This window comes from Arachis duranensis, chromosome 9 (assembly GCF_000817695.3).
Source record: "Arachis duranensis cultivar V14167 chromosome 9, aradu.V14167.gnm2.J7QH, whole genome shotgun sequence".
Taxonomy (NCBI): Eukaryota; Viridiplantae; Streptophyta; class Magnoliopsida; order Fabales; family Fabaceae; genus Arachis; species Arachis duranensis.
The window spans coordinates 12,986,318-13,006,923 of NC_029780.3; the positions used below are offsets into that span (position 1 = coordinate 12,986,318).

At 34.7% G+C, this 20,606-nt stretch overlaps 2 protein-coding genes across 2 annotated transcripts in view; both read left to right on the forward strand.

The window, feature by feature from the left end:
* The window catches only part of LOC107464740 (uncharacterized), a 20,224-nt gene extending 5,746 nt beyond the window's left edge, over positions 1 to 14,478 (forward strand). The window contains exon 4 of the transcript XR_008002525.1: positions 14,241 to 14,478. The gene's annotated coding sequence lies outside the window, so the exon portion shown is untranslated. The remainder of the gene's footprint in view (positions 1 to 14,240) is intronic.
* A 1,400-nt stretch (positions 14,479 to 15,878) lies between these two features.
* On the forward strand, positions 15,879 to 16,502 carry LOC107464729 (uncharacterized). The gene has a single exon (XM_016083686.1). The coding sequence runs from the start codon at positions 15,879 to 15,881 to the stop codon at positions 16,500 to 16,502; it is 624 nt and encodes a 207-aa protein (XP_015939172.1).
* The last annotated feature ends 4,104 nt before the right edge of the window (positions 16,503 to 20,606 follow it).

Here is a 20,606-nt window from a genome sequence, read left to right on the forward strand (position 1 = left end):
AACCCGGAGGACATGGGTGGTCAGGATGTTGCAGACGAGTTTTTGGGTGAATATGAAGATGTCGCGACATTAGATGTGGATGACATAAAGCGGATGCGGTGGGATAGTGTTGACGCTGCTTATGAGTTTTACAGGAGGCTGGGAATGTGTCATGGATTCGGCGTCAGGAAGGGTGATTCAGGCAAAGACTGTAGAGGAAATCTGATTAGATATAGGTTTTTTTGTAACAAGGAAGGGTTGAGGGATGGGAGACACAACGACCGAGTTGATAGACGGAGGGCACACAAACCTGAGACACGAACCAATTGTGAGGCTAAGCTCTCCATATACTTTGATAAGATTGAGCGTTGTTGGAAGGTGCGAAAAGTTGCGACAGAACATAATCACGACTTGACGCCCGCATCAATGGTCCATCTGATAGCCAACCATCGTGAAATGACCGATGCAGCAAAGGCTCAGATTGATGGGTTGCATGCTAGTGGCATTGCGACATCGAAGATTGTTGGATACATGGCCGGAATGGCTGGTGGGTACTCGTTGTTGGGTTTCTTGAAGAAGGATGTGTACAACTACGCCGACAGAACCCGGCGCGCTAACATATCAGATGGCGATGCGAATGCGGCTGTTGTTTATCTGGAGGGAAAGGCTGGTTCGGATCCCATGTCGGTTGCTAGATATAGTGTAACAAAAGACGCAAGGCTGGCAAATTTAATTTGGGCCGATGGAGCTAGCAGAGTTGATTATCAACATTTTGGAGATGTGCTGGCCTTTGACTCGACATATAAGAAAAACAAGTACAAAAAACCTCTTGTGATTTTTTCAGGGTCAAACAACCACAAGCAGACCACGATTTTTGGGTTTGGTCTATTATTTGACGAGAGTGTCAGTTCTTACAAGTGGATGTTAGAAAATCTGCTTGAGGTGATGTGCATGAAGAAACCGTCTGTGGTTGTGACTGACGGGGATAAGGCGATCATAAAGGCAGTCCGATCTGTTCTTCCTGATTCGACACACCGACTGTGTGCCTGGCATATTGAGAAGAATGTTACCTCAAACGTGAAAGATGCAGTTTTACGTAGCTCTTTTAGAAGATGGTTGTATGTTGACATGGAAATAGAGGAGTTCGAGATGGAATGGGAGCGTGCGGTTGCTGAGTATGACCTATATGACAAGGAGTGGGCCACCCAAATGTATGAGAGGAGGATGATGTGGGCAAATGCATATCTGCAAGGCAAGTTTTGCGCCGGTTTCCAGACAACGTCTCGATGTGAAGGGGTTAATGCCTTTGTAAAAAAGTTCTCGAAGACAACGCACACTATACTTGAGTTGGTTCAGAATTTGGAATTGGTGGTCTGGGAGTACCGAAACAAAGAGTTACTACTCCACTTCAACTCAATGAATTCCATTCCAGTGATGACCACTAGCTTGACCTCGATTGAGCAACATGCCGCCTCAGTGTATATGAGAGAAGTCTTTACTGATGTCAAGAAATAGATAGTCCAAGCTGCAGCGTTGATTCTTATATCCAAGAAAAGGTGCCTTAACACAATGGTCTATATGGTTGAGGAGTACGAGCAGCCAGCTACGAGAATCAAGGTTGCCTATGGCAGGTCCACGGGCAAAATTGACTGCCAATGTAACTTTTGGAGGAAGAATGGGTACCCCTGTAGACATATGTTCTTTGTGATGAAGTCCGAACATGTAACTACCATCCCGGATGCACTTGTGTTGCAGAGATGGCGATTAAACGCGAAGGCCATAGAGAGTTACGTCGAGAGGTGGGGTGGCACCAGTGAGGCCGGGTTTTTGCTTCGACACGGTGCCCTCCACACTGCATCGCATAGGCTCTTCCTAATAGGCGCCCAGAAATTGTCCTTATTTAGGAAGGCCCTGAATGGCGTACTTATGCTTTGCCGAGAGCTCGAACTAGAGTACAGAGCGTTCGAGGATGGAGGGGGGAAAGGCCGATATCGGCGGTCCAGACCAAAGAGGTCAACTGCGTCGTTAGGGACCCAGCTGTTGCAAAACTGAAGGGGGCACAAAAATTCACCAAAAAAGGACACCTTCGGAAGAAGCGTCTTTGCACAATATGCAAGCGGCCAGGGCACACGAAGAGACACTGCATGAAGAATATAGAACAGCAAAGAGATTGCAGCGAGGAAGAATTGGTAGAAGACAATGGCATCCACCAGGTGCATTTATGGCTTTATGTGTTTCGTCCATTTTCGCTGATAATAATTTGAGGGTGTCCTAGTGGGTCTCAATTGCCGCCGGGGACTCGTGGGAGGAACATATGAATAGGTAATGACAAAAAATTTGAGTATCGGGATAGTCATGCTTGTTGGTGAATGTTAGTTATATAGGGTTTAGTTTTGAAAATGGCTCCACTATAGTTTTAGAGTTTCAGATTAACAATAAATGTTGTGTCACCATTTGCTATTATGAATTTGCCTTGTCTCAATGATGGTGGTGAGGCTTATAGGTTTCTGGTCTCTATCTTTCGTTACAGTCCTTAATATATATGCTTTTGGCTTTAATTTAAGACACCTTGAAATTGTTACATTTTACACACTTAATCCTTGTCTTATGTAATCACAGCACTAACACTGAAGCTGATGCAGGGTCTGAATTCAGGTTCAAAGCGACGAAAATTGGTACGCAATGTTGGAAAAAGCATGTCGCATCCCGTAGAGTCTTGCGCCGGTGATGAGGATTCCCCGGCTCGGATTATAGGAAATGAATCGCAGGTGTTGCATCAGGTTAGGGTGGCAATACATTTATAAATTTAATGGACGGTTGCACATATTTTCTTATTGATTGAGTATTTGTTCTTGCCCATCACAGATGTAGCAGTTCTTTCGTCAAGCAAGGCAGAATCACGGGCTAACAACTGGGAGTGGCAAGTGAGTCCTTCGGTGGGGTTCGAGCATGTTGGAGTCCTTCAATAGAATGAACATTTGTGTAGACGCGGGATAATTTTTGTAATGTTGGCATTTACATTATTTTGACATCCAACTTATTTTAAATCCCACGGTCGTTCTTTTGTTAGCCCAGGGCCAGCCCGGTTTGAGCGGAATACATGGCATGTGCGCTATTAACACATGATCTTTTGCTGGTTTGAAACTGTGTAATTATTACCATGCAACATGCTCGCATCATATAGCCATGTAAGGTTGTATAGATGCTGAACTGGTTGTGAAGTTATTACTGTGTTATTCGCGTCAGTCGTGGAAATAGTGAAGTCGTCACCAAAGAGCTTATGTGTAGTATAGTGGGGTGAGCCTTTGCCGCCTGTGTCGTTGTCAGGCTTGAGGCCTTTATTTGATCTTATTTCTTGCGTAATGTTGTCTAATTTCTTTATATATTTATGCATGGAGCACTGGAAGAATCTTTTTGAATCACCTTCTTATTTTTGAAACAGTTGGTTAAATTTTTGGTTAATTAATTTCGATATATGTACATTGTATATGTGTACAAATTAAACATGGTTGTTACCTTCGTTATAGGATATTAGTTTAATATTAAGATGTATTGATATTAAATACTAATAATTCATTTTAATAAATAATTTTAATATACATTTAGATTGTTACTATCTTACAATAAATGTTGTAGTCAATAATCTGTGTTCACACTATCTCTGAATTTGTATAGTACTATAGTACTACTTTCTTGCTCCACATATATGTGCAACATAATATATGTCTTAACTTCTGCATGACAACAGGAGTTATCCTATAGTGGTGATAATTCCCTAACTGGCCCATTTAATAAAAACTTTTAGGTTTACTTTTGGGGTTTCATGAAACCAATTCAAGTAAGATATCCATGAGAGCGAAATTCTCAACAACGCTGACATTACATTCAATAAGAAATGTAACTAAATTGGGTAAGCTAGACATCTTCCATACAAGCATTAGTGCCAAGGGTGGATGCATAACTCTATACAAATGTTGCCGTTGTAAAGCTTTACGTACAACAAACATATACGTGCGTCTGAATTTCTAATAACATCTTAGGGTCAACTGACACCCACAAAAAATGCCACAAAATACATACTTGCACTTTCCAAACAACTTTACACGAAACCCAAAAAGCTTACTCCGAATACATGCAAAGGCTTTTCAAACAGGGTCACTTCATTTGGTATTTAGGATTCAAAAATTTCTAATTCGTTGTTACACAGGATATGGTCGTACCAGCAAATGCATGTGCGTCCCTTGCACGGATTCGTTTCAAATCTTCGGCAACAAATTACGTCAAAAAATACACTGTCACTAGGGATTATATGGTTAAACTTTGGCTGGGAGAAACTGCATCCATAATTGGTTTCTTCGCTCGCTTTTCTTTACCGGATGATTTGGCCATGTGTCTGTCCCACTCCTTCATTGCTCTGCGACTGACTTCACGGGCCAATGGGTTATAATCTCCCATCACCAGGTCTAGAGCCAACCTCATCTGAGTTTGATCATTCACAGGCTGAAATTAATGACATTTGGTCACCAGGAAACCTAACTGTTACCAAATGGGAGAAAAAATTTTGTGTTCTCACCTTGACAACAAAATCTTCCCATAGCCATGCATGCATCATCCAATGGCAAACCCACACTCCGCAGTCATTTCTACATTAGATGGTGTAACATGTGTGGGTTAACTAGTGGAAGTTCCATTATGGTATCAATCTCTATGAATTTTCGCGAAACAAGAACGTGACTTACGAGAGTTCGCCTTGTTGGCCAACTTCAGGTTCCACCACCTCGAAGCTAGATGGGTGAGGTTGGTAGTGATCACCCTTTTTCCAGAAGCGGTTGTCCTCGAACATAGTCTCTATGAAGAAGGTCTTGCCGAATGATAACCAAAAAATAACAACGAAATATAAACCGGGTGCGGATGAACTCATATGTATCAATGCTATGATTAACGGGACTAAGCGCAATTTGCTGCACAATAATGGAATTCAGCTTGTAATTGTCATAAAAAGGTTGTAACCGAAACTATCATCCAAAAACTAATAGGCATAATGTGTGGCAACTTCTTACCGCGAATGTGGTCGGCAGAAACCACTTTGGCAAATCGGCATCATGAGTGAGCTTGCTGCATGTTAGATTGATAACCTACGGAGCAAGAGAATTAGTAAATAATAACCCTGGATGGCCGGGGAAGCAATCTGGGAAAACCTAAGTCAAAATACATCCACATACATCCTCCACGAGCTGCTGTCCTGGACGCAAAGTCAACATGGTATCCCTGTCTCCACGGGAATGCTCATTTTCAACTAAGACCTCACTGCACATAAGGCACAGAACACACCGTTTCCAATAAAGGCTTCTTTCAAGGCATAATTATATAACAGACAGATATATATTATGGCCGATTTATGAAACACAAAAATGCACCATAACTTTTTGGTTTTGACTATAAAACAAAATGACCTTATATCAAGGCTCCTAGAGAAGATATACGCAGCTACCGCCAACTCCGCTCCAAGGAAGTTCATTCTAGCCGGAGGGCGGAAATGTAGACTCAAACACTGTAACAACATGTTGTAATAAACTCGTTGATGACGGTAAAAAGGGAAACAACAGAAAAATGAAAACTTTTGGAAAAATAACCAAAGCCAAAAACGAACCACGAGCATCTCTTCTGCTACATGGTTGTGGCCATGTGTGCGGTAAGTGAATGGGGTCCCTGCTGCACCCTGCCAAACCTGACTGTACTCGGAGGAGGCCTCATCTATCTGATCGAAGTTCAGCTTTCTCTACAAGAAAGGCCGCAGTGAGGTCAACGAACGAAGAACAAGAGGAAAATGAACTACAGGTGAGGGTTCAACTGATATGATATAATATCCTTACCTTCAATGATGGGGACTTCTTCCTGGATTTCCCTGGATTATTTCGGGCACCCTTGTGTTCTATTGTTGATCTCTTAGACTTCCGTTTAGTTGCTTTTTGTGTTACCGCCGGAGTAGGATGCACTGGGCAACAAGCCTTGGAGTTGGTCCTTGACTTCCTGCTTCTTCTGTTGTGTTCGACATTAACATCTATGGCTGGATCCTTAACCGTACTCCCCACCTCGGCCGCCAGCTTAGTTGGGGTGTCGCCGGCACCATCGTCAATGCGCCGTATGAGTGCCTGAATGGCGTTTCCATGGTCGGATAGCATCCCGCAGATGGATCTTATTTGTACACACATAATCCTCAGAACCTCCCGTGTTGCTTCATTCTCCATCAACACATGCTTCACCCAAAGTAAACAAGTTAGGGTTAAAAAAAACTAGGCACAAAACATACAGGACGCAACTGGAAGCAGAGTTGTCAAATGGATGAACTATTACGTCGCTAATCTTGCTAAGGAAGACCAAAACTTGGTCGTCGACAGTAGACCGTTCGCCTCCTCCCGTTGCTTTATAGTAGACTGTTCGCCTCCTCCCGTTGCTTTACCTCCCTCGCTGAACAATGAAATAGCAACAGTGTAATTAGAAATGCATCATGATCTAGTAGACAAGTCACGTGAAGACATAGTTACCTTTCAGTGCAGTCCGGATCACCCCCTTTCGCTATGTCCGTATCTTTTTCCACCATGGTAGCAAGTGTGAGTGTCTTGGCAGCTACAGAATTTCAGAAGGCTTGTAACGCAGGAGAAAAATTAATCAAGACTACAACCCACAGACCTCATGTTTTTGTTCCGGAATTGGATATCGCTTATTGGGCCTTCAAGATGAGCGGGCCCAGTCCATATAGGTAGTCTTCTCATCCTAGTAAATGTGAACCACTTCCTCTGACCCACTACGAATACCCCTCTTTTAATAGTAAATTATATATCCTAACTCTATCTTACCAGATTGGTTACAAAGGCAGTTTTAACCGGTCAATAGGAGTCGTCTGCTTCAGTCCTACTATGATGAGACGTTGACGTTGTAGGGACTTTGTAACACCCTACCACATTAAGCTTTACGCTTAAGTCGTAAAACAGAGGTGGTGTGGTATTACGACCTCTAAAATAAAATGAGTACACATAATAGCAGAAGAATTATAATATGCTAGGAGCCTTAAAGAATAGAGGAAATAAAAAATCGCGAATATAAAAGCGCAACGCTCGAGAAATGAGTTAACTTGCGTGCAAAGAAAGCTACAGCTATCAAGTGTCAAGTAACCCAAAATAGGAATAGAGAGTCAAAGATACAAAATAACGAGCTCCTGACTCAGCCTGCGAAGTCAAGACTGGCCGGAGAATATACACACATATATACATATATATACATATCCAAAACCCAAATGTACATAAACAAAATCCTGCCTCTCCATACACCTCTAGGAGGATCAAAAAGAATAAGTTATGTGGAGAGAAAGCTAAGTACATATATATACATCATAGCATAACAAAATATCCCAGTAACCACTCCACCTCAAGAGTCCAGACGCCTAACGAGATGCCTCTCGACCTGCATCTGAAAAACAATAACATAGTATGGAATGAGAACCGGAGGTTCTCAGTATGGTAAAGGTGCCACACACATAATATATAAGGTCCTGGGAATGTCAGAGGCAATCCTAGAACGCCGACACTCAGATTATAGAGCTTAAAGTATTAAATAGAAGCCATAAAAGGTGGTTTATTAAGGATATTTAAACCTAACTTAACTTAACCTTAAATCTAAATCCCATTCTGCCATTCCTCCTTACCTCCAACTCCATCATGCATTTTCACAGACAACTAAACAAACAAAGGCAAGCACAAGAAGGTTACAAGTACTGCAGATAACAAATATACATTTAACATGGCAAGTACATTTAGGCACACCCAGTTAATACACAAGCAAGTAATTCAAGTAATATGCATATGATGCATGCCTGTCCTATGGCTGATGAGGCTCATCTGTCGGTTATCCAGCCAACCCGACAAGTCTGAATTGTACTTAGACTGTCCCCCAACGTGCATCTCCATGAGTCTATGCATAGCTTTATCTCAAATAATCAATATTTCTCAATGGAGGTAACATTCCCGAAAATTTATATAGTGCCCGGTCACACTTACGTCATAAGGTCAACAGAGTATCGAGTTTTCTACCTGGTACACGTGGTGGCAAGCCACGGCACTTAATCCAGGGAATCTCGTATCTCAGATTATTCAAATTCATAAGCCATATAAATAATTTAATTATAATTCATCAACACCCACATCATTCTCAATCGCATATCATTTATCATTATACGTCAATCATATTCAATCCTTATCCTTCATTATCACACCTCCCATTCCGTCCATCAATACTTCCAATTCAAAACATAATTCATTCTTTTCTAAATGAATCAAACTTAAAACATGCTCATTTTCTTAATAACTCTAAATCAAACCATATAACCTTTGAATCTAAATCTTTTTAGATAATCATATAAACAAAATCTCTAATTTTTATAAAATTTTGGCAGCACCTCCTCTAAAACTCGGACTTTGCCACCCTTTTCGGGTCCAAACCTGCTTCCTTTTCAATTCAACATATCCTTCCTCATTATCATAACAAGCTCCACAAAAAATCTACCTCAGATCAACAATTAAACTCATACAATATTCAAATCCAACAACCACATTCCAACTTATCCTATAGTCATCTAGCCTAAGTTTTCACAGAACATTATATATTAAATGCAAGAAACCTAAACCATACCTTGGCCGATTTCCACGTAACGACCAAAGAAAATTATTTAAAACCAAGGCACCCCTTTAAAATTCAACTAATCAGCTTCCTCCAAGTTCCAATATTCACAATTTCAAGCTTCAATTATTTATTCACAACCTAATACACATTCATAACACATATATACCCAATTTAATACTCAAAGCTCAAATTCAAAGAAAATAAAATAGAATTATCGTATCCTCACCTTACCCAAACTTCACATAAGCAAGAGTGAATGTTTTTCTCAAGCTAATTAGATCCTAAAACATCAAAAATCAAAGAAATTCAATACCCCTTCTCAAAACTCAAAAATTGGGGGAAAAGAGTGGCTAAGAATATTTGAGGGCTTACCTATGAAATTGTTCCGGTAGAAATGTAGAGGTCAACGTGGTGGACGCGTGGCCGCAAACGGTGCGGCGATCGGAGCTCGAATCGAAAAGTTACGGCGCCTTGAACTTGGAACGAGGGTTCGGACCCTTTTCTTCTCCTCCCTGGACGCAAGCTTTCAGCGTCACGTTGCTGAAATGAGGGAGATGCAATGCGTGGGTTCATTTAAAAGGGCTGGTCCGGTTGGACCGATAGCCCGGTTCGGGTCCGGTTCAACCGGTTCGACCCGTTCAGTCCAATTTTAGACCGTTTTCTTCGAAATTGGTGTCAAAATTCTCGTTTCGATGAGCTCTATCCTAATTTAATATAATATTCACATTTATAATCTTCCTGATTAAAAACTAATTTATTGACTAATTATTTACTAATTTAATGGGGTTTACAGACTTAGGGTTCGGCGCCTGTTACTTCGGACTAAACGTGGGATTAGTAACGAATGACATCGCAAATTTATTTAAGGACAAATCACAATAATAAGTCAAGGGAGCAAAATTTTACACGAATCATCCAAAACGAAAACTGCTTCATAAATCCTATGCAAAACAATTTTAGAAAATGGCTTAAAAGATGTTATGAATACGATAAAAATTTGTAATATTCTAGCGATCTAGGTAAATACATAATAAAAATATTTTTTTTTCAAGATCTAAATTATTATTGACTATATAGAGTAATTCTTTAATGTCCTAAATTATATGGTGATTCGTATTTGTAATATATGGTGGCACCATATAATTTAGGACATTAAAAATTTGTAAAATCCTAATGACTTAAGACATTAAAGAAATACTCTACATAGTTAATAATAATTTAGATCTTAATGAAAAAAATATTTTTGTCATGTATTTACCTAAATCACTAGAATATTACAAACTTTTATAGTACTCATACATCTTTTAAGCCATTTTTTTAAAATTATTTTGTATTAGAATAAAATATATATTTTTTAATTATTTTGTATGGAATAAATATTTTCTTTCGTCAACAAATTATTATTGACTATGTAGAATATTTTATTTAAAATTTTAGTACATACATATATTTACCTTAGTTATTAGAACATTACAAATTTTTATAGTACCCCTAACATTTTTTAAGCCATTTTTTTAAATTATTTTGCAAAGGATATGAAAGAATTTTTATTTAATTATTTTTAATTTAACTTAACAATAAAATAATTTCTTATGTTGATTTAATATAATTATTTAGCTCTTACTTATTAATTAAATACTGAATATAAGTAACATAAATGATTAATCAAATAAGGATATAACTATTTAATATAATTAATTATTATAATTATTAATAAATTAAACATAACTAAGTTATTTACTTTTTTTAATATATAATTAAATTTTCTATTCGTGCCTCTCTCCTTTTGGATAGTGTTGCAAAAACTCTTATCTCTTCTTCAATAGTTGGTCCCTGCATATGTCAGAAAGATTATAATATTTTGATAAAAATTATTTGTTCGCAATCACTACAAGTTTGAAAAAAAAGAAACAAGATAACAATATGAAAGAGGTATCAACTTTTTTTTAGAGGTACTTTCTAAAGTAAAAGTCGGAGAAAAAAAAGATAATTAACACACGATGTAGGTTTGTGTAACGATTTAAAAAACCATACTTCTGCTTATGTATCATTTCATATTCTATTTCGGTCATTATCCTATATTGTAAACTATAAATTCCAAAATGTAAATTATAAAACTTACTAACCCTAAAACGATAAGTCCTAAAACGTAATTCCTAAATCTTACACCGTCAGAGTTAAACCATGTTTCTCCAACTCTCTACCATAAAGCCTTTCTACTAAACCCTAAATTCTAAATTTCGCAATCTAAATTTTCGACCTTAGATCCTAAATTGTAAATTTTCACGTCTCAGAGAGGGTTGTGTCACACACTCCATCAACTACGAAATTATAGAAGACTAACCGTGTGTGAGTCAAGATAGTTATGGTGTCCACCATGATATTAATGTTTAACTTTTTTCTAATCGTAGGGCCTTTTATCAACTACTTTCGGTCTGTCAGTAAGTTCAAATCAGAAGATACCCTAAACACTCTGCAACTTACAAAGGATTCACAATCGACTATTGCCTAGCAGATATCCAAACACACTAACCATTGTCATCGTCCGACTCTTGACATAAACTAACACTTTTTTTAACTCTCGTTGTGGGTCTACTGAGTAAGTATTCTTCGTTGAAATACAAATCTAGCGTTGCAGGAAACGGATTTGAATTAGGGTGCTGTTGATGACAATGACCACCTTTTTACAAGAATACAAAATATATCTTTAAAAATTTATACTACTATTGTATTAGTCTGGTTGTATTTATTTGATGTCTATTTTCAGCGGTCTTTACTACTGTATAAAGTAATAATCCAACAGAACTAAGAAAAGTTTAGCTTATGTCGTCAATAGATATTCTTCTTCATGACATTTTAAACATACTCAAATTTTAACAAATTTTACTCAACAATTGATAAGTTAGATATTACTTAATAACAATATAACATTTTAGTATTTTTTGATAAAAACATAGTTTTAATTTTATTTTTAAATTAAAATACATTTTTTTTACTAACTAACTCATTAGTTTATATTCATTATATTATTATACACTACATATTATTTATCGAAAATTGATATTAATATATGTTATATAATCTTAAAAAAATTTATTCTTATTTACTAAAATAATTGATTTTTTATATTCATACATATTTAATTATAGTCATAATAATAATCATGACTAATAAAAAATATACTTAATTTAAATAAAAAAGACTATAACATTAAAATAATTAATAACAGAAATTATTACATATATTGATACAACATTTTTTTTATCTTTTTTATTTATTTATTCCACAATAATACATATAATTCTAATTTAATAATTCATTTTCTTAAATCTCAGTTTCACTATTTGAGTTTTAGGATAGTGTATTCAACTATCATTTTTTATTTTTTTTAAATATTTTTTATTAAAAAGAGACAAAAAGGGTTTAAAAGGCCCATCTACGTAACTACCCAATTTGGTTAGCCCAATTTTACCAAACAAAAAAGTTTTTACAGCCCATCCCATTTCATATAAAATATACTTAATTACAACAATTAAATGATTCTTAACTGCATTGATTATTATCCCTAAGCTATTTGTTAAATACCCACAGCTTACACAGACACTGTCAACTGAGGGCCCACAATAACTTTTGTCGGCATCATTCTTAGACACGCGTTTCAGCGACATGCATCCTCAGCACTTCACTCAGCACAGGAGAATTTTCCAACATTAATTGATCACATATCCACGAACAAAAAACACTTTCATGACTAATAGAATTGATAACTTTGGCTAATTTCATAATTACATGACATTATTACTTTAAAATAATAATTACATGATTAATAGAATTTGATGACTTGACTTATGTAATTATTATTTTAAAATAATCAATAATACCATGTAATTATGAAATTAGCTAAGTCAAATTTTTAAATATTTTAGGAGTTAATTTGTCTTTTAAAAAAATTTTTATCGGCACCAAGAATTTTAGGGTTCTAATTTGATAGTTAATTTTAAAATAAATAAAGTTAATAACTAAAAAAAAAAATAAAAAAAATGAAAAACATGTGTTTAAAAAATTATATAACTATTAATTTTTGTAGCAATAATTATTCTTTATTTAATAAAAAATAAAATAAAATAATCTTTGTTCCGGCAATCCAGTTCCGCCAAAATCCGCAGGTTACATTGTGCTGGTTCAACGTATTTGACGCATTTTTTTAACAATTTTATAATTTTTGTCTCGTATCAGTATTCATTCAATTTGGGATTGTTAACGCAATATATAATAGACTGTTCATCCACTTAATGATCATATATGCATTTTTCATTAACCTTTAATATTGGATTCTATGAAAAATTTGCGTTGTCCCAAAACTTGCAAAGATAGAAATCGATTTCAAATTTTTAATTTTTAGAAATAATTCTATTGGTGTTTACACTCAAAATCATTATGTGATGTTGTTAATAGGTGGTGCATTATAAAACTACTGCGTGTGTGAAAAATGTGTTGTCTCTGATATGCCGTTCATAGCTGCATTGTGATGGAAAACCAAGAGGATCCTGTTTCCATTATTTTGATGGTAATTAATTAATTAGGTATAATTTGTTGTTGCTTAATGAAAGTGAATTAGACCGCACAAAATATCCGTGGGAATTGGGGCATTTGTTTTTTGGTGGGAGATACATTGGGTAATCTGCATAAAATTATAACTTGACCTTTGAATTACCACGATGAACAAAAAACAAAAAAACAAAAAACCCAACGTAGTACTGATATCATAGATTTTTCAAAGTCTTTTTTTTATACTTCTTACTATATATGTTTAATCATTTCTTATTATGTAAGTATCCAACCGAAAATCATATAATAATAATATTAATATAGATATTATTATTATTACGAAGAGAGATCAAGTGACATGATTACTAAGAAGCCATGTGTGTTATTCAAAAAGTTAAGAAGAAATTATGGAGTTAAAAGTTTTTAGTGCCTTTATTCAAGTGGAAGAAGTTTTGTTGGTCACTTTTTTTTGTAGACAATATAATAATTTTCAAAATTATGTCTATCTTCGAAGCTATTGCATTGGTCTCAATGCTCTCTTTCTTCTATCTTTGTTGTCACTGTAGCTTCTAATTAGTTAATCTCGCACAGTTTTTTTTTTAATTTATAATGAACAAGTTATTTGGAACACTATTATTCATCTATAAGATTTTGTTTTTATAGCTTGATATCTTTTAATATACATTGAAAATTAATTTGTGAGCAACCCGGCCCTAATCAAAAAATTATTTTACAAATGACCAATAATAAAATCACATAGGAAAAAAATCACGTAAATTAAAGATTTAGCTAATAAGTATTCAATTCATTTATTATCATATAAGAAATGTATAATAAAAGTTATATTTTTTTCAAAATAAATAATATTGAGTGGTGCTCCTACTTACATTAAAAGCGTGTTGAACCTCTACATAATTATTGCAAGTCATCATCATGGAAGTTTATTATGAGTTGACAAAAGTCAACCACAAAAATTTAACATTTTCACATTGGAACCCTCTTAATGCATGGATATACTTATAATTTTTTTTTTGCAGTGAATAAAATAGTTGAACACTTTATTATTGCAACAGATTGAAAAGAAAGTCAATGTGATTGGGGTGACACGCTACAATATATGTTAACCTTAATGTTCGTAAGTTTAAATTCCTGTTTTGTGTACGGTCCACCATTTTTTTTTAGTTTTATGCATCGAGGATATTTATTTGGATTAGGTGATTCCTTAATTCGTTATGATTTTTTTTATTTTTCTTTTTTTCACACCGAAATTCAATATTTGTAAGTCAAAATTATAGTTTAGTTAAAAATTTATATTTTATATTTTATATTTTTTACCGAATTAATAATTTATAAGTCAAAATTAATATTTTATATTTTTTTTCATACTGAAATTCAATCTTTGTAAATCAAAATTAGTATAATCTAATTAAAAATTCATATTTTATATTTTACATCTTTTACTTAATTAATAATTTATAAGTCAAAATTAATATAGTCTGAGTTAAATGTCTGTATTTTGTATTTTGTAATTTTACTAAGCTAAATTTGTCTCTCATACTCATCAATGTGGCAAAAATAAATATTGTTTTGAATGTTCTTTCAATTTGATATGAGGACAAAGGTAGAATGCCATTATTGGAAAAAAATGGCCAACAAAAACAAAACTTATTCTACTTCGACGAAGACATTAAAAACTTCCAAATTACAATTCTAAGTAGACTAGCCAATATGTTACCACAAAAGAAGTCCCAATTTCCAAAGCCTTAGACAACAATTTAATTATATCTAATTAATTACCATCAAAATAACGAAAAAGAGAATTCCTTGACTCTCCATCACAATGCTGCTATGAATGATGTATCAGAGGTAAGCACATTTTTCACACATGTGGCAGTAATGCACCACTTATTAACAGTATCACATGATGATTTTGAGTGTAAGTACCATAGAATTTTGAATTTTCCTGAACATTAAGTTTGGTTGGAAAAAAAAATAAATAGAAAAAATAAATAAAAAATGAATAAAAATAATATTTTTTTGTTTGGTTATAAAAAAAATAAAAAGAAAAAATTTTTTTTGTGTAGGTCTCATTATGATTTTTTTTCTCATTTTTTTCATTTATACAAATTTTTTTATTTTCATTTATTTGCTATTCATCCAAATAACACACAAATAATTTTATTTTTTTATTTTTTTATTTTCTTTCTTCTTATTTTTTTTTTATTTTCTTTCCTACATCCAAACAAACACAAAATATCTCTTGCTTGCTAGCCACTTAGACACTATGCTACTAGTCTACTACAAAATAATAACAATAAATGTAAACATCATAACCCGGTTGAAAAAGACCCATACAGTGATTGGCTCATCTCTAATTTATTTGCCCAATCGTTATTTCTTTCCCCACTTTTATTCTTTATTCATAAACTTTTACCATTGACCTTGTAAATTAGACCAGCAGAATTAGAAGATGGAATTTGAACATTCTAAGCTAAACTTAAAGAATTCACCTACCGACTATTATTTTATTGCGCCACCATTTAGCTACGACTACTACACATTATTTAATTTATTATATTACAAATAGGCATCGCTTAACATCATCATCGGTGAATTTAAATGGTTATTTGAGCCAGTCATTATGTGTACCATTCTTCTCTACAAAGGAAAAAACAATGGAGGGAAAGTCAATACCAACAACTATGGCTATGAATGCACAGAGAGGAAGAGCATCATCAAGGGATACCCAAATGATTACAACAAAGGGAAACTGGGTTGAAGAGATGCGAGGTTCTCTAATGGTTGTAGCGACGGTTATTGCAACCCTAACTTTCCAAATTGCAATAAACCCCCCAGGGGGCGTTTGGCAACAGGACTCAAATAACCAACAGGGTTGTGCTTCTGGAAACACCTGCAAAGCTGGCACTTCTGTTTTGGCCACGTCCTCTCATGACAAAAACCAACGCTTGAAATACGAAATTTTCATACTCTTGTGCACTGTTTCTTTCACTGCATCACAGACTGTGATTCTTTTTCTGCTTACTGGCTTTCAGCTGCGTAATAGGCTGGTAATGTGGTTGTTGATTCTTGTTATGTGCCTCTCGGTTATTTGCTTGGCTGGGGCTTATGTGATCTCCATTTGGATGGTCATGAAGCCACTTGACAAGTTGATTAACAAAATCACCTTGTATTATGCCTTGTTTTGGGCTGGATTGGTTACTCTGCTTTGTCTCGCACTCTTGCTTCGCTTTCTCATCTGGCTGTTCAAGGCGTTCTTCCGGTTTTTATGTTGCTGCTAGTGAATGTAACTAATTTGAGCTTTCAGAATCAATTTACTGGTATGTTCAGAACTTAAATTTTGTTGTATATTCAATAACTTATTAGTCAGGGAGAGAATTTTGTAAAATTCAGAAATAAAAAGTGTATGTCTTTTTTATATAAATTAGAACATATTTAGTAGTGGTTGATTGTTTTAAGTTAATATTTGTGCTAATAATTTATAATGATTCTATAAATAGTTTGTATCTTGTATTCATTAGACATGTAATTCAATACACTTATACACATAAATCCATTTGCTTAGTTTTTTTTCTCTGAGTTCTAACATAATTGTTAAGCCGTTAAAAGATTATACTATAGTAATACGGTGAGTAGATGCATCATTTGTGTGGAGAATCATCTGCCGAAGTGCGTTGACGCTTAAAAGATGAGTCAACTTCAGCTTGGTTGAAACTTTAGGAATATGATAAATACGTGTGTGTGCCTCTGTATTCATTATTTTCTTAGTTGGATGAGTTGTTTAATTATTTAAAAAATATGTGAAAGACAATAGATAATTAATTCAAATTAGTTTGGAGTTATTTTATTTTATATTTTTTAATTAATTATTATTTATTTTATTTTGTATTTTTTACTTGTTGGAATAATTGAATAATTTTAAATATAATAAATGTATAACAAATATATAATTTAGATTATTGTCTCTAATATAACCAATTTATTTTTACATATGTAATTAATTGAAAAGTAATGATTGAGAGTCATAATTCATCTTTTTAATTATTCTCCTAATACTTAAAACTTAAAAGAGTAAAAAGTTTAAATATATATGTTGTTTTTTAAAAACACCAAACATTAAAAATAAAAAATTCAAAACTTTTTTTTTATTTAGAAGTTAGGAGAATCAATAATTAATTAAGATTTCTAATAATTTTTCTTAATTGAATTAGAGCTAATCATATGTATTTAGTATAATGTTTGGGAGGCATAATTTCACTTGCTTTTTTAGTTTTGAATGCATTCGTTTTCTTATTTTATATTCCTTAACTATTAATAAAATAAATAAATTATTTTAAATATAATAAATATATAATTATAAATATTATATATATAAAATTATAAAGATTAAGTTGAATAAGATAATTTTATCTTATTGTATATGAGCATGAAGAAGAACAATAACAGAGAAATCAAAAAGAAATTGAGAATTGAACTTGTACAATGATAAGACTCAAAGAATACAATATTACAGTTTGTTATTTATACAAACACTATTTCTAACAGAATTGCCTTACTACTCTAACAAACTATAGAGCTCAACATGTGAAATAAAACTCACTACTAACAACTTTTTATACAAGAAAATAACAACCTGTATTAGCAAATTCTAACTAACAGAATAAATATTAAGTAACACCCTCTCGTAAGCTTAGACTATTAGGAGAGAAGAGGTCTAACAATCCAAGCTTAGAGTAACCTGCATTGAAAGGCCTAGGAGCAAGATGTTTGGTGAGAATGTTGGCAGCTTGATTATTGGAGGAAATGGGAAAGAGATGAATCAATTTTTCTTACAATTTGTCACGGATTATATGGCAATCAGCTTCGATATGTTTTATATGTTCATGAAACACAGGATTAGTGGGAATGTAAATAGCTGAATTGCTGTTACAATTAAAATTAATAGGCTTTATGATTAGAACACCAAGATCTTGAACAACATAACTCAGCCATTGAGCTTCTCAGGTGGCTAGAGCTAAAGCTCTATACTCTATTTCTGAAGAAGAGGTTGTAACTGTTAGTTGTTTCTTACTCTTCCAAGTAACCAATGATGGTTCTAAATAAAAACTGTTAGGAATAATACACCATTCCCCTTGAGAAAATACCTTTCACAGAGAAATAAAATAGACACAATCACAACATAAGAATTTAACATGAAAACTCCAATTACTGGAGAAAAAACCACGGCCGTTGCCAAATGACAACCAGAGAATATCACTATGTGAAAATTGTTACAACACATAGACTTCTTTCTCTCTAACACCGGCACCCCAATACACCCACACTCTCAAAGCAAATATTTAACTACACCTCACAACACTCTCTAATAAAAAAGTATAGAGGAAAAGAAAAGTCAGATACAAGCTTTAAGTGTTTCCGACTGGTGCAAAAAATATGGAGAACTTAGCCTCATATTTATAGCCTAGGCCACCCACTCCATTAGCTATCCTAAGTAATGTGGGACTAATTCAACCAAATTATAACAATCTCCACCTTGATTGAAATAGTCACACATCTTCAGCTTCCATTGTCAACACCGACAATTCTTTGTTGCCATTGTCTATACCGACAATCATATCAACGCCAACCAATGCCCGTGTGTAATTGTGGACCCGATTTCCACAACTTATCCTTATTCATGGCGGTGCAGCAATACCATGAGAATACTTCTTGTCTTCAACGCCTTGTGCAAACCTGATTGTATCAACACATCCTTGACTTGTATTTGCCACAAGCCAAAATTGATTCTTCCATCAAATTTCTCTATTTCAAGCTTCACAGCACTTGAATATCCTGACATTGTTACAACCGTATACTGGAATAGTATAACTCAACTATAGACCGTGCACTAGGAAGAGTCCCCAGGAAAGAGAGGTGGGTCACAATGGACACACTTAAATACCAAGTCTTTCCTTAGCCAGAACCTTTCCAAACTGCACTCTCACAGTGTCACACTGCCTTTCAGCAACAACGACAGCAACCAAAGATCAACCTCAAGCCACAAGACAAAATTCTTTTCTGATGTGGAAGGTCAGACTAGGCTACAACCACAGAGCATACTAAGAATAAATCCCACCGAACCAAAGCTCTGATACCACTTGTTGGGAATAATACACCATTCTCCTTGAGAAAATACCTTTCACAGAGAAATAAAATAGACACAATCACAACACAAGAATTTAACATGGAAACTCCAATTACTGGAGAAAAAACCACGGCCGTTGCCAAATGACAACCAGAGAATATCACTATGTGAAAATTGTTACAACACATAGACTTCTTTCTCTCTAACACCGGCACCCCAGTACACCCACACTCTCAAAGAAAATATTTAACTACACCTCACAACACTCTCTAATCAAAAGGTATAGAGGAAAAGAAAAGTCAGATACAAGCTTTAAGTATTTTCGACTGGTGCAAAAAATATGGAGAACTTAGCCTCATATTTATAGCCTAGGCCACCCACTCCATTTGCTATCCTAAGCAATGTGGGACTAATTCAACTAAATTCTAACAAAAACAATATGCCGAGATGGATCTGTAAGAGTCAACGCAACTAGCCCAATCAGAATCAGAGAAACCAGTAAGTTGTAAATCAGAATCTGCAGAGAAGAAGAGACTTGCAGCAGGAGAACCCTTTATATAACACAACATTCTATGTGTTGCCTTCAAATGCTCAGTAGTAGCGCAATCCAAAATTTGAATCAACTTTCCAATGGCATAGCTTATATCAGGTCTAGTATTTGATAGATATAAAAGCTTGCCCACAATTCGTCTATACTGACCAGAATCAATGAGCAATTTCCAGTAGTTTTACTTAGTTTTTCTCCATAATTAATAGGAGTGGTGGCAGGTTTGCGCCCTTCAAATCTTGTTTCCTTGAGTAAATCAAGGACATATTTTCTCTGGTACAAAGCAATTCCTGTCTTGAATCTTGCCACTTCTAGACCAAGGAAGTACTTCAAATCTCCCATGTCTTTGATCCAAAATCTCTCATGAAGAACATCTTTAATTGAGTTAATTTTATTTAGGTCATCACCTGCCAATACTAAGTCATCTACATACACTATAATTGATATGAATCCAAGTGATGTAATCTTAGTGAAGAGGCTATAATCCAATTTGCATTGAGTAAATTTTAGCTCAAGTAGAACTGATTTGGGCTTGCAATTCCATTATCTACTAGCTTATTTTAATCCATACAAGGACTTTTCAAGCTTGCAAACTTGACATGGTGAGGCTTCTAAGCCTGGAGGCACCTTCATATAGACCTCCTCATCGAGTTCACCATGCAAAAACGCCGTGTTGACATCAATTTGTTTAAGGTGCCACCCTTTCACTGCTAC

Excerpts from the sequence above, each read along its gene's own strand:
- LOC107464729 (XM_016083686.1), top strand. The coding sequence starts at position 15,879 with ATGGAGGGAAAGTCAATACCAACAACTATGGCTATGAATGCACAGAGA.